The sequence below is a fragment of the Megalopta genalis genome, chromosome 7, assembly GCF_051020955.1.
Source record: "Megalopta genalis isolate 19385.01 chromosome 7, iyMegGena1_principal, whole genome shotgun sequence".
In the NCBI taxonomy this organism is placed as follows: domain Eukaryota; kingdom Metazoa; phylum Arthropoda; class Insecta; order Hymenoptera; family Halictidae; genus Megalopta; species Megalopta genalis.
In genome coordinates, this window is record NC_135019.1 from 13,181,668 (window position 1) to 13,195,786 (window position 14,119).

The window sequence follows — 14,119 nt, forward strand, 5'->3', positions numbered from 1 at the left end:
ATTGATATTATCAGAAATGTCAAAATATTTTATTTAAATTTATATACTGTGTATAGCGTTGGGCAATACTACATAAAATTAACGATTAAATTTTTAATTTAACCGATGTATAATTGCTATAAACTAAAGTTTAATCATTAATTGGATTAATTATATTAACTATTAAAATTCTTTTCATCGTAAAATAAATATTCCAGTGCTCAGTTATCAAATGCTGTTACATTTCTGTTACTTTCTTATTGCAATTTAAACATTAATCAAGATAATCAACTTGTTGACAACTTCAATTAAATATTAACAATTAATCCTTTTAATCAACGGTTCATATATATATTAATCGCTCGCGATTAATTGTTTTTAATTGTTAAGCGTGACTTATTAATAAAATTAAAAATTATAATCGATTAATGCCGAACTCTGATCGTATGTGAATTCTGTTATGATCGATCGGTAATGATAGTTGCTAGCCGAAGGGCGCTATGTAGTCGCTGCCATCGCAGTGTGTAAAACATGGCTTTGTTGTCATCGTAAACGATGTGCTGTGTCGCTTAGAGCCAAGTAATTTCTATTAATATACTTAATTAAATTAATGAAAGCGTGGCATGCGCTCGAGCGGGTTGCTATTTTATTCATCAGCCTAGATGGACATGTCATTCTCAGTTAACGTTTGAACAGAGTGAAAGTTATGGTTGATGCAGTGCAAGAGGTTAGGGATCCTCTGTCAACAGACAGTAAAGGTAATCAGTTTTTTATACTTGCGTTCGCTAAAACAGTTAACATTTTCTATCGTGAGAATTAGTATTTCGATGTTATACCGAATAAAAAACCTGAAAATGAGAAATCCTTTTAACGAATTTATTATACTCGCTAGTAGAATGTATACACGTCATCGGTAGCTGGAACATGTACAAATTATCCTAGAATAATTACCGATGGCACGACTTTTCATAGAAATCGGTAAAATTTGTTTTATTACTTTAGGATACCCGGCCTCGAAAACATGTATATCTTACGAAGATATCGCTACAAAGCTTCTAAACGACAAATTTCTATTAACGGCCTTGGAACTACATGCGGAATTGCGCGAAGCAGGGAAAGAATTACTTGTTTTACAAGAATTCTTCTCGAATCCATGTAATTTTGAAGGTCAAAACATCAAGCCGGAACCATTTCCTTGTATGCGTATGTATAATTCATCTGCATCAAGAATTAATTATATTTAAGATATAATTACCATATCAATAATGTTAATGTAATTATTAATATCTATTTTAAGTTTATTAATTGGTTCCTTAATAACTTTGGTATAAAAGAAGCTTGATAATTTTCTTTTAAATAATGTGAAATACTATCTTTATATTATTAAATGTAACTTGTTGATTTACAAATAAATAGCTATTATAGATAGTAGCTAATTCGATTGCTAAAGCAATACTTTTAATTCCTGAAGGAAATTATTACATTATATTCCTTAGAATGATCTTTTAATAAAAAATATTAAATAATTGCCAACAGGTAATGTATCAATCGTTTAAGTGATAGGTCAAAAAGATATAATCTTTCTATTTTAATTTACCCAGCTAGATCATCCAGTCAGGCTACTTTAGATTCACTTGATATGACAAGATACTCAGAAGATGGTGCAGGTGTTGATGAGAGAGTTGCAATCTTAGAATTTGAACTTAGAAAAGCCAAAGAGTGTATTTCTGCTCTTCGTACAAATCTCACTGTAGTCACAGGTTATTTTCTTTTTATTATATGAATATTGTGTTTGAAATTGTATCTTAACTGCTATCTCACTATTTTAGAATCAGATGTACCAACACCAGATAAATGTTCTGATAAACATTCTGTCAATGAATCACCTATAAAGCCTCACGAGCAAAGAGCTTTAAACTTCCTTGTTAACGAATATTTATTAACACGTTCGTACAAATTGACATCGATTACATTTAGCGACGAAAATGAAAATCAAGATTTCGAAGATTGGCAAGACGTGGGATTGAATATCCCCAAACCTGCGGAATTGTTACAAATTTATAGAGAATATATGCGAGCTAATGGCTACGAGAAAGCGCCCTCGACCATTATTGGTGTGCAAACAGACTTTGATGAAGTTGAATTAGAATCTGAAAAAGATGAATTTAAGCAAATGGTACGTTAAAACGAATTATGTCTGTCATTGAGTGAAAACAATTTAAATAATTGTGTAATTCACAGGTCAAAGAATTGGAAGAACTAAAACAACAAACTGCTATGCTAGAGCAGGAAAAGGTGGATTTACAACAAATTATTGCAACAACAAATGAAAGTTTATCACAGAATCCAACCAAGGTACCGCATAAATATATAGGACAATTTTTTTAAATATATTTTGCCCTCTCGGTTTCTGTAGCTGACTTGTACTTTCTGTAGCAAGGTAGTAGTGGAACGATACAAACGTTGAATTCGAGTTCTACAACTCCAGATAAATTTGAGTTGCTTGAAACACCGCCTCGAGATACATCGACAGCGACACATGAACCAGAGGAAGATGATAGTGTGTCTGTGGTTGTCAGCCTCGGCGAGACTGATCCCGGTGACAAGGAATGGACGAGAATTCAGTTACCAAGAGTAGACGTTACCGAAGGGTCGTCCATCCTTCCAAATCCTCCATCTAGGTATTTTATTTGTACATAAATACAATAAAATTGATTCTCTTCTAAAGGTAACTTGAAATATATTATTTATAGACATTTACCGCTGAAATTCAAGATGGAGGTGATAACCCATTGTTTAGTAAATATTCCAAGTTCTATTGTTTCTACAGCAGAAGAACCCTTCAAAAATGGAGTAACGCGAGATAATCTTGTTCACATTTTGGCGGAAACTTTACCTCGCATTGTACCCAACGTCATACTTAATAAGCGCGAGGAAGTAATACCGTTGATATTAAGTGTAATCCGGCTGCACACTGAATCCGCGGAAAGAGAGAAATCTCTACAGCTTTTGTTCAATTTGAAGAAGAGGCCACAAGAAGATGAAAGACACTTGATACTAGCTGGTTAGGGTATAGAACAATTTATGTTGTTTTCTGTAATATGCAGAGATTACTATTCGTTGTATTATCAGGTTTAGTTGCAATGGCGAAGCTTGAGAACGATCCAATGGAAGGAGAAGAAATTTTAACCATTTGCTGGGAACAGAGTCAGTACAAATATCCTGAAAAAAGGTTACTAGCTGTGGAGTGTTGTTGCGCATTGGCACCCTACATGTCGGTCGGAATCAGGAACTCCTTGATGCTTTCTATGTTGCAACAAATGTTACTCGATGACAAGGATCCTATGGTCAGAGCATGTGTTGTGAGGAGTCTTGCATTGCTCATAGCTTTAATGGATGATCCCGACAAATATTTTCAGGTAATATATCCCACATTATAAATGTAAGATATTCTGTAAAGCATGAGAATATATTATACATTTTATGATTATTTATTTAGTGCGAAGAGTTGGCGTTAACTGCGTTAAACGATTCATCGCCCATCGTTGTAGAAGTCGCGTCCACTTTACTTTTACCAATTTTAGCCCAATGGGCACTCTCTTTGAAGAGGTTGCAAACACATTTGTTACCACGCATAATATCAAAAGTGAAAACTCAATTGAAGTCTGGACAGTATCAACATTCACCTAACAAGGATCATATTAACGAGGGAAGAACAGTGTCGTCGATTCACGTTTTACAATATTTACTACCTCATATGATCATCTGCGTAGCCGATACGGATGCAGTTAGAACGTGCATAGAACCTGGAACATCATCTCACTTGTGTAAATATAATACTTACTAACGTAAGGTGGGTTTAGATAACTATCAATTTATTTTTCAATTTTATTTCGTAGCCGATGTGTTTCTATACTTGTGTCAGACCGATATCGTTAATCCAAAAGTATTTTATGAGGGAGATATAGATGTCGGAGCACTTTTGAATACATTCTTTGCTAATACGTGGGAAAATGACACGTGGCCGGAATTAGAGTGGTTCACAAATAAATTGTATGCTTTTTAATGGTAAATGTTTTATGGACTTTTCACATATGTTAATGCTTATTGTGTTTTAGAGTAATGGAAATTTTAGAAATGGTCAAATCTATAGAAATTACACACGAAACCATTTTGCACACTCTACTGACATACATTCGTTCGTTGTGTTTGGGTTTTGGACGATATATTACGCAAACACGGGTAATTTCAATGTTCCAGTTACTCGATAACACTGTCCAGCACCAACTTTGGTCGTTACGACGCAACTAAAAAGTTAACATTTGTTGGATAGTGTAATAGTAATCGTACTTCTATAATAAACATGATTTATTAACATTTAGATTCAGCCGATATTTGCGTCCGACGTGTCCGAGCTCGAGCAGCAGTTGACAGTGTTGTCGACAGAGAAGAAAAACATGAATTTAACGATAATGCCTACGTATTTAATTCTATTGTCCACTTTGAATGGTACAGAAGTTGCTAAATCGTTGAAAGAATTCCTTGTTGCTTTGTCCATGAGTGGTATCAGTATTACTTGCTTACAAATCGCAGTAATTATGTTGTGTGCTGACGAACATATGCAAGAATATGTCCTTAGCGGTTTATGGGATGGTTAGTTCCATTGATCATTATGACTAGTGATTGCGTTCAGTTTTTAGCGGCACTTTAGCGACTCAGTTACACCTTCCATCCCCCTTTTTTATAGGGGTAGTGCACCAAAGACCTGTTGTAAGATGTGCAACTGCGACGATATTTGGTTGTGTGATAGCTCATGTTTCCGATCGGTTAGCAAGTGCTAAGGTAGTTCCAGCAATTGTAACACTCGTTAGTGATCCTGATATGTAAGACATATTTGTAAATATTTTCATATAGTCGTCTATCAGATCTAAAAACTCGATTATTAGTATTGCATTATTAATTACAATAATGTAATGATTTTCTGCTTTTAGGACCGTCCGTTGTGCGGCAATTCCTTCACTAGGTCGACTGATAACAGAATGTAAAGTGAAAGAAATGAGGGATAAAGCACGTCTGACGTTGGAAACTATCGCCAAGGAACCTCAAGGTGTTCCTCCAGCTTTAGCGTTACCACTAGTTTCCACTTTAGCACTCATTGCTCCGAATTGTCCTCAAAATTACATCGAGGATGGTAAGAACTCCTTAATTTTCATATTTCTAACGGTGTTCATATCAAATTCAAGATATACAGGGTGTCCCTAAAATGTCTCGCATTACGGAAATGTGGGGTAGCTGAGATCATTCTAAGTAACCTTTTTCTTTGCAAAAATACAATCTACGGCTTTGTTTACGAGTTATTAATGAAAAACACCGACCAATGAGACACAATGGCGCGAAACACAACGTGGTCAATCGATCGAGTGCCATGTGCTCCAACCACTGATTTTGACAACTGAAGGGGAACTCTGTGCCGTGTTCAAATCAATGAACAAGTCACGGAGCATGAACTTTCGATATTTCTTTTTTACCACGTGGCAGTGGTAATCTTAAGAAAAACGCTGTTCATCCTCTTATTTCAGAATGTCTGAAAAATATTTACTAATTTTTCGGACTCGAAATAATAAGTATGGCAAGGTGAAGATTAACAAAGTTCGAAAATGTTAATTTATTAAATTTTAATTTAAATAATTCCGCGTCTGAACAGAATTCAACGAGCGATTCGCAAAGCTCTAATTTAATAAATAATAATCGTGTTAAAGGACGTAAGAGATTTGTTTCATAGAGAAATATGAAGAATATTATCAATAAGAAACTCACCCATTTAGTTGTAAATCCACTACATGATCGGAAATGTGTGTTGGAGGATAGTGCATTGACCTCGAACAATGTATGATGAACTGCACAGCTGATGTGTATCCGACGGCGACGAACAGAAGGATGTTTCCAGGCAGGCTATTCCAACGGTCACTTTTACTACATTATCACTAAACACTGATCACATATCAATAATATCTGCGGACGAACTTTCCTGGGTTAATATGTATGGCCCTGAAAAGAGCCAATTTTTTAATGCTGCGCGTTCAAAGTTCGTATCGTTAACAACACGCATTGCGTACGAACTGCAGCAGATTGGCACGATGGCCGACAATGTTTCGTTTTCCTACGATCGAGTTTCAACTGTTTCCCATCGGACGCGAACATTGTCGGCCATTCTGCAGTTCGTCTCGAGCATTAATATGAAAAGGACGTGGCATGAGAATTTTCTGAATTATTCTTGTACGGTGCGATCAATTTGTTTACTCCAAGGATGCTGCAAAGGGTTCCGGAGATCATTACGAAATGTGTCAACGCAGTGCGTGTTGTTAACGGTGCGAACTTTGAACGCGTCGCATTAAAAAATCGGCTCTTCTCGGGGCCATACATATTAATCCAGAAAAGTTCGTCCGCAGATATTATTGATATGTGATCAGTGTTTAGTGATAATGTAGTAAAAGTGACCGTTTGAATAGCCTGCCTGGAAACATCCTTCTGTTCGTCGCAGTCGGATACAGATCAGCTGTGCAGTTCATCATACATTGTACGAGGTCAATGCATTATCCTCCAGCACACATTTCCGATCATGTAGTGGATTTACAACTAAATGGGTGAGTTTCTTATTGATAATATTCTTCATATTTCTCTATCAAACAAATCTCTTACGTCCTTTAACACGATTATTATTTATTAAATTAGCTTTGCGAATCGCTCGTTGAATTCTGTTCAGACGCGGAATTATTTAAATTAAAATTTAATAAATTAACATTTTTGAACTTTGTTAATCTTCACCTTGCATTAAAAATTTCATATGGTACACATGAGGTGTCATGCACACCAGAATATTAAAACAGCTGCCATACTTATTATTTCGGGTCCGAAAAATTAGTAAATATTTTTCAGACATTCTGAAATAAGAGGATGAATAGCGTTTTTGTTAAGATTACCACTGCCACGTGGTAAAAAAGAAATATCGAAAGTTCATGCTCCGTGACTTGTTCATTGATTTGAACACGGCACAGAGTTCCCCTTCAGCTGTCAAAATCAGTGGTAGGAGCACATGGCACTCGATCGATTGACAACGTTGTGTTTCGCGCCATTGTGTCTCATTGGTCGGTGGTTTTCATTAATAACTCGTAAACAAAGCCGCAGATTGCATTTTTGCAAAGAAGAAAGTTACTTAGAATGATCTCAGTTACCCCACATTTCCGTAATGCAAGACATTTTTGGGGCATCCTGTATAGTGATTAAACGTTTTTTTGCAGTGATAGCTACACAATTATTTGGAATAGCTTCGTTCGCATTACAACAGGGCCGCAAAGTTGATCTCATTAATGCTTTGGTCGAAGCATTCTCTGTTCTGGTTTATTGCCCACTCAGTTATCAATGTGTTTTGAATGTGTTACTGCCTGGCTTGAAGTGTCTGGAACAATTGGTAACCTATCATTTACCTCAGCAGGAAGATGCGGTTAAGTCCCTTTTGAGAGAAGTAGAATCTCGACAAGATCTTTCTAAACCAATGAAAAGGTTTGTACATGTTGATCGCTAATGAGTGGAGCGCATTTGTTAATGTAAATTCAGATTGACATTGAATATACATAGTTGAGTTCACAGTTCCAATCACGACATTATTTTATGTGCCTATTGTTTAATAAAATGTTAATTCTAAAGGTATAATATCTGCACTCTACTAATGATTAATATTTAATTTTACAAGTAATTAAATAAATGTTTTTTTCTGAAATCCGACAGTTCACTGTCTATGAACTCTGGTCTCTTACTGTCCATGGCTACCGCGAACGTGGGACAAGGTGTGGAGGATATGAAGCAGAAAGTGACAAAGATTTTTCAGCAGAAAAGTAGTTCATCGAGTATGTCAAGTATTTTGCGGAAAAAGTAAGACTAAGTCGTTTCTTTTTCTAGTTACATCTATAGATTTATATGTCTTGTTATTTATGATATTATGAGTTGAATTGTTTTCCAAGTATTCTTGGAGATCTGACGATATATTTGTACTTATGTATTTTACAACACAACGTAATGCACAAAACTTGTACGGATTAGAAATCGACATCATCTAAGCATTATCGTTTACTATCAGGATATGTTTCATAATAAAATTTACTGAAACATTAGTAATGAACATCACTACAGAATGGTGTGCCTTTGAAAGTACATACAATTTCAACAACCTTAAAAAACACGATATTTCATTGCGTTTGGGGCTAGAGTTTACTGATAACAGTCAATAAAAAATAGTTTAATTTCTATATTTGTGTGCATATGTAAGCATAACAGTAAATACTAATATAATTGCAACGCATTGCATAACTAGTTATTTTGAAAAATTCCATTAACTGAAACATAGTTTGTTATTTTGTATTATATTAATTACAGTATATTTATTAAAAAGGAATCTCACAAATTGTAGATATTTTGTGTATTATACGACAGTGCTCTTAAGAAACAAATTGAAAATAATATCCTGCCATAATACAACTCTTAAAACTGATGTTATCAGAGTCGAATGATTGTTACATTAAAAATCACAAGAGTACACTCTGGATAATATTAATTGTTTAATGCCTCGGCTGTGATAACCGAGTGTTAATATATCTTAAAAGACAACTCGATTTTTGTATGCTATGTGACTTTCTGATCTGAAATGCTTTCATTTGGATTGTATACACGTTTTATGTGATATTGTGGGGCGATAACAACTTAGACTCTTTCTCCTGCTTCTCGAGTTCAATATCTACCTTATTCGATTGCATACTAACCTTCAAAAACCTTTAGAAAAGTATTTCAAAATAGAGGCATTGAACAGTTTTTGTTTGTAGCTGCTATATTTAGTTCTTCAGGATGAAAGCCCTTGTCAATTCTCTACTTTTTTGTGAACCTTGAAAATTATGGTAGATATAACAATACTATTAGCTTTTTAGAGAGAGAGAGAGAGAGAGAGAGAAATTTTGCCATTAAATTCTATTTTTAGAAATTTTGACTTTCTTGACATGTCACATCCTAAAAATTTACAATTAATTTATTTATTTCTAAGTCATGTGTCTGTACTTAAATCAAACTAACATCAGCACCAACACTTTCGCTGTAAACGAATGAAAAGAAAGAATCAAATTTCTTTAGAATAGTTCGTATCTTGTAAGAATATTTTATTGTATCTATATATATATACAATCATATATCCCGTATATACATATATATTGATATACAATACATGTATATATGTATTTAATATATGCGTATATACAATGATTAATAGTTTATCGTATTTAATGACCAATAAATCATTATTATTTTACATATACATATACATATGTATATTGTACACATGTATATGTATTTATGTTTATTAAATATTAAATACTGTAGCATGTTTCATTATCGTGCAAAGAATAAATTTTATATTATATTCATTCTAAATGCATGTCCAAGTCCTCAACATATTTTAATTACCTTGGACTAGGGCTCTTACTGGAACAGGAATGAAAATTCAATTTTTGGATTATATGATCTAATAAAAAACTGGAAAAATTAAATTCCTAAAAATTTCTACATATACTGTGTACTCTTATTTTCGCATTCCCTTAGCCTTAATCCTTTATTGAAACATACAAATTCGCTTACAGCAAAATTTTATAAACATCATAACCATTCGGTTCTAAGTCGAAACGATATATTGTCTTTTTTGCATAGTGAAATTATATAATAAGATGAGGGTCAATTTGAATGTAAAATTCATAATTTATACACTTTAGGGCATTTCGAATCCAGTTCTCTGATCGACACTGTAAGAGCTCTAATCAGGCCAAATTGTGAACTTGGAGAAGTTTGTGATCGTGGCTTAATCGATACTACTAATAACGCACGAAATTCTCAATAGCCTTGAAATTCTTCTGAACCCTGAGCAATCTAGAATAACTCTAAACCTAATCCTTTCGTACAGACAGCACGTCCGCCGTGAATGTTAAGTCCAACACGGAGGGGTTTGCATGCTTATGCCTAAGAAACCTTCGTCGGTGTAATACTATTTACATGACTTCGAATACGGGTGAAATTCTGAAGGGAGGGCAAATGGTTTACAATAAATATTAGGCGAGTGTTAGCGAGAAATAAAGTCTATTCTAGACCACGTGTGTGCACTAGATGGAAAGTATGTAAAAGTACGAAACGCAAGAGAAAGTTATGCTACGTCTTATTTTACTCTGTAAGTGTACGCGTGTACACGTGTGTCTCTCTGTGTATGGTAAGCGTTACAAAGCAACCGTTATTTATCTTTTTTATGGATTTTGTGTCCATACTTGTACATACTTGTCATGTCCGTAAACCTCGTGAAACACAATGGCATAATACAAAACTTGTCAATAAATTAAACCGCTTATTTACGGGTAGAACAAAAACAGAAAAGTATTTATACATTTCTTACTTTCTCGAGTAAGAAGTTCGGCCCGAACCGCACGGTCTCCTTTGGAATTCGACTTCGTTTGTACAAAAGAAGCTCTTCTGACAAGTAAAGATATTACAGCTGCGCTACGCAGCAATATTGTTTGTTTCACCCTTGAGTGGACTCTTGAAATCAATTACATTATCTGTCGCGATAATGTAAACAAAATATTTTATGTTCACTTTGCTGGAACATGGTGAGAGTAATGTTAAATAATATGGTCAAACAAAATTTGAGTATTTCCTTTTAGCCTTTCGATAAGAACAATCATTTTATATTCATTTCGAAGAAATCAAGTTTTCAATTTCGAGAATTCATTCTGCTGTAACCATGACAGTGATACGAATATTTCTTGTGTAGAACGATTCTATAGACAACAGTGTACTTTCGATATAATTATGAACATTTAAACGCGTTTAAACAATAATTAAAAATGACCAGACGCGATTAACGCTGCTTTGCGCCGATCTCACTCTCTTTAAACATGTTTAAGTATTTATAATATTACAAAAAGATGCATCGTTGTATTTCAAAGCGATATTTTCAATTTTGAATTAGGATAGTTAGTCCACTGATGGGTGAACAGAGTTCCTAATGCGTTCTATGCGATCTTCTCGTTCCGTGTTTCGCTTAATCCTCACGAAGACAATCTTTTGTTTCGTCAACGATGTAATACTAACAGAAAATGGCTATTTAGTCGTCGAGAGGGTAGCAGCATCGGGGAAAATAGAACCAAGTTAGACAGGACTGGCGCAGATCTGGTTGAGAAGCGGCCTGCTACACACACCACGCGTTCTGTTTCTTCGATGAGTGTGGAACGAGTTGATGAAATATTCTCAAATACATTTTTTTCTTGTTTCGGTGGTTACCGCGAATATGTGGGCGTACTCCGCGCGTTCCGACAGCGCGGCTAACACGAATTCTACAAAAAGAACAATTTGATTAATTGCTTCGATCGAATCGCCAATGAACTAGCCATGTGCAGAGCAATGTTGCGACAGCTTACCGAAATTCACAGTTGTGTCCGGAAAATCGATTTTCGCGTGTTGGAAAATTTTATCCGACTCCTCTGCTGGCACATTCAACGACATTTTCAAGGCTTTCCTTAACTCCATTTGACCGATGTACGATAACGATTTCGTGCCGCACACCTGTTAATTATGCGAGGAGTAGTAATACAGATTAACAACGATCCTGCGAATTACATTCTCCACTTACTTCAAACGCTGTTTCAACCTTGTCTAATTCAGAGTTCGCGTTCGTCGTGGCTAACACCGTGAATATGTACTCCTCGAAGTCTATTTTACCCGTTCCATTCTGCAACAAATGACAAATTTACGGTTTCGGATGAAACAATTTCATGTCCGAGTCCAGAAACAGGATTTCGAGGAAAGATCTTTCGAGCTCCACGATTCAGTAGCGGCATAAATATGAGAAATTAGCGTACAAATGATCGCAACTAATTCCAAAGCGCGGAAGGTCGCAAACAAACATTTTTATTGTTTCAATAAACAGCGTAATTACGAGTTCACGTAATGAAATAAAACTCTAAATAAATTCTCTGCTACGGATCTTCCTCTTCTACGGATCTTCGAAATTGTAATTAGTAGGTCGAACAGTGCATACTTTGTCGTGTATTCGGAAGAGCTGCTGTAGAGTAGGCTCTTTCTCGTCGATTCTTAAAAGTTGAGCGAATTCGTGGAGATCCACTTCTTCGCTAAGTCGCTGCGTTTTCTTCTGCACTATCTCTTCCTCTGTTTTGGCTGTCACCAACCTAAGTGAACAACACGTTACTCGATACTCTCGACGATATTGTCGTTTTCAATCGAAAAATCAATTTCTTCGACGGAGCCAGTTTTACAAACATACCCAAGTTTATTGCGAAGCTTGTGAGCCTCGACCAAGATGGATGCGTGTGGCATATGTAGTTGATGGGCTTTGCTAATTATTCTACAGTCATCGTACGTGTAGTCCGATACAGGAATCTGCAGAGCCCTGAAAAATATGTCGATTTGAAAGATTTCGAACCTAGGGAGTGATTTTCAGAAATGACAAATAATACACTTGCTCTTCAAAGAATAAAATTCAAATCAAAATTTGGTCAGTGATAATAGTGTATTATTATCATTGTTATTATTATTACTATTACTATTGTTATTATTACTTTTTATCATTGTTATCAATTGTTGTTTTTTGTTTGTCTCTTTTATTGTCATTTAATTTATATTCATTATCATTATTATCTTTACTATTATTTTATTTCTTTATCTCTTTTTTTCTTTCTATTGTTTGTAAATTTTCTTAAATTTTTGTAACAAATAGGTTCTCCTCGTATTACGTATATCAACAAATATTATTATTATTATTATTATTTCAAATTCGGATCTAACGAGTATTTATTTATGGATTTATTAACAAGATACACTTACTCCGCCATGAGACGTCGCACATTGTTTGCGTAAAGTTTAGGATCCGTTTTCTCGGCCTCGCTTGGCTTGTAAACGGGGAGAAACTCGATTTCGCAGCTGCTGTTCAGCTGGGTCAGCGTCAGCCAGAGTAATTTCAGTCTAGGAACAGAATTTCTGATTATTCATCTCGGAAATCGTTCGATTTCACGGATACCGTTCTACGGTTCTATGCTGACAAAAATATCCCGTAGCCCAGCTTCAAAGAATTTGTTCTGGAAGATGTGATGCTTACGCTCCAGGACCCTCCCACGTCCACGTGACCGTGTCCAGCTTATTAGGATACCTGATGCACACTGGTTGCACCGGGACACCGGGATAAAATGCACCCGACTTAAACGTAATTAGGCACGATCGATTTGTACAGGTTCCTTCCGGGAAAATCATAACCTGCAACCGGGAATCGTTCACTTAATCATCTTCATTTGGCAAATTAACGAGACGCTCGGGTATCGCACCTCGTTGAATTTGATACCAGTGATGCATTACTAACACCAGAAACGTCGAGTCCCAAACGCGACTCTAATTTATATTGTTTCGTAGCAACGACACGATTAAATTTGCTCGAATTGTTCTAATTATACCGCGGATGTTTATACAAAATGAAAATGTGGCGCATTAGCTGCAGGAAACAGAGACTGTAGACATTTATTTCCGTCTTGAATTATTTGCACGAATTACAAATAAGTTTTAAATCAGAAATGCTTAAAATCCGCAGTCTAATTGTAATATTTTAGTCGAGTTTAACAAATTTCTCGTAGAAAGATTTCCACAATTCCATAATTTCCATAACTGTGAAAGAAAATATCAGAAACCAGTTATTTCGACTGATTACCGATTTGACTAATTTCTAGTGTTAAAAATACATTGTTCATACGCTCCTCGGAAGAGGAATTTCACGGAAGATTCTCGATCGATATTCATCAATTTTGATTGTACATTTTAATTCCACTAATTTTAATACAAATAAGTTAAATTACATTGCAGCAATGACGGAACAATCGATTTTACATCGTCGAGATCAGGAAATTCACGAAACTCAAGGAGCGTATGCGGGTTCCAAAAACTCTGAGTGAAAAGGATATGTAAATTAGATATTGGTTTAACACTCGATGGCGAAGCTCGGATCTATTCGGACCAATAGCGCGAATACCGTAATTTCTCCCAGAAATGTTCGGAGGTC

At 35.3% G+C, this 14,119-nt stretch overlaps 2 protein-coding genes across 3 annotated transcripts in view; one reads left to right on the forward strand and one right to left on the reverse strand.

The window, feature by feature from the left end:
- The first annotated feature begins 242 nt into the window (after positions 1-242).
- Positions 243-9,586, forward strand: LOC117221791 (RAB11-binding protein RELCH homolog). Its single transcript, XM_033473008.2, has 16 exons — positions 243-737; positions 982-1,182; positions 1,581-1,739; positions 1,809-2,155; positions 2,221-2,334; positions 2,416-2,660; positions 2,733-3,043; positions 3,112-3,398; positions 3,479-3,806; positions 3,879-4,032; positions 4,098-4,221; positions 4,362-4,632; positions 4,727-4,862; positions 4,971-5,170; positions 7,278-7,539; positions 7,765-9,586. Exons 1-16 carry the CDS (start codon positions 686-688, stop codon positions 7,910-7,912), a joined length of 3,339 nt encoding a protein of 1,112 aa, XP_033328899.1. The 5' UTR covers positions 243-685; the 3' UTR covers positions 7,913-9,586.
- The window catches only part of LPCAT (lysophosphatidylcholine acyltransferase), a 40,419-nt gene continuing 35,462 nt past the window's right edge, over positions 9,163-14,119 (reverse strand). For both annotated transcript variants that reach the window (XM_033473010.2, XM_033473009.2), the window contains exons 5-11: positions 13,172-13,326; positions 12,901-13,038; positions 12,341-12,466; positions 12,098-12,245; positions 11,690-11,788; positions 11,478-11,622; positions 9,163-11,393 (exon numbers count right to left, since the gene is read on the reverse strand). In XM_033473010.2, coding sequence (XP_033328901.1) covers positions 11,308-11,393; positions 11,478-11,622; positions 11,690-11,788; positions 12,098-12,245; positions 12,341-12,466; positions 12,901-13,038; positions 13,172-13,326 — 897 coding nt within the window. In that variant the 3' untranslated portion in view covers positions 9,163-11,307. The remainder of the gene's footprint in view (positions 11,394-11,477; positions 11,623-11,689; positions 11,789-12,097; positions 12,246-12,340; positions 12,467-12,900; positions 13,039-13,171; positions 13,327-14,119) is intronic.

Coding starts and splice junctions, on each gene's coding strand:
- LOC117221791 (XM_033473008.2), top strand. CDS start 686: ATGGTTGATGCAGTGCAAGAGGTTAGGGATCCTCTGTCAACAGACAGT. Junction 4,633..4,726: donor CCTTAGCGGTTTATGGGATG/GTTAGTTCCATT, acceptor CCTTTTTTATAG/GGGTAGTGCACCAAAGACCT. Junction 5,171..7,277: donor TCAAAATTACATCGAGGATG/GTAAGAACTCCT, acceptor GTTTTTTTGCAG/TGATAGCTACACAATTATTT.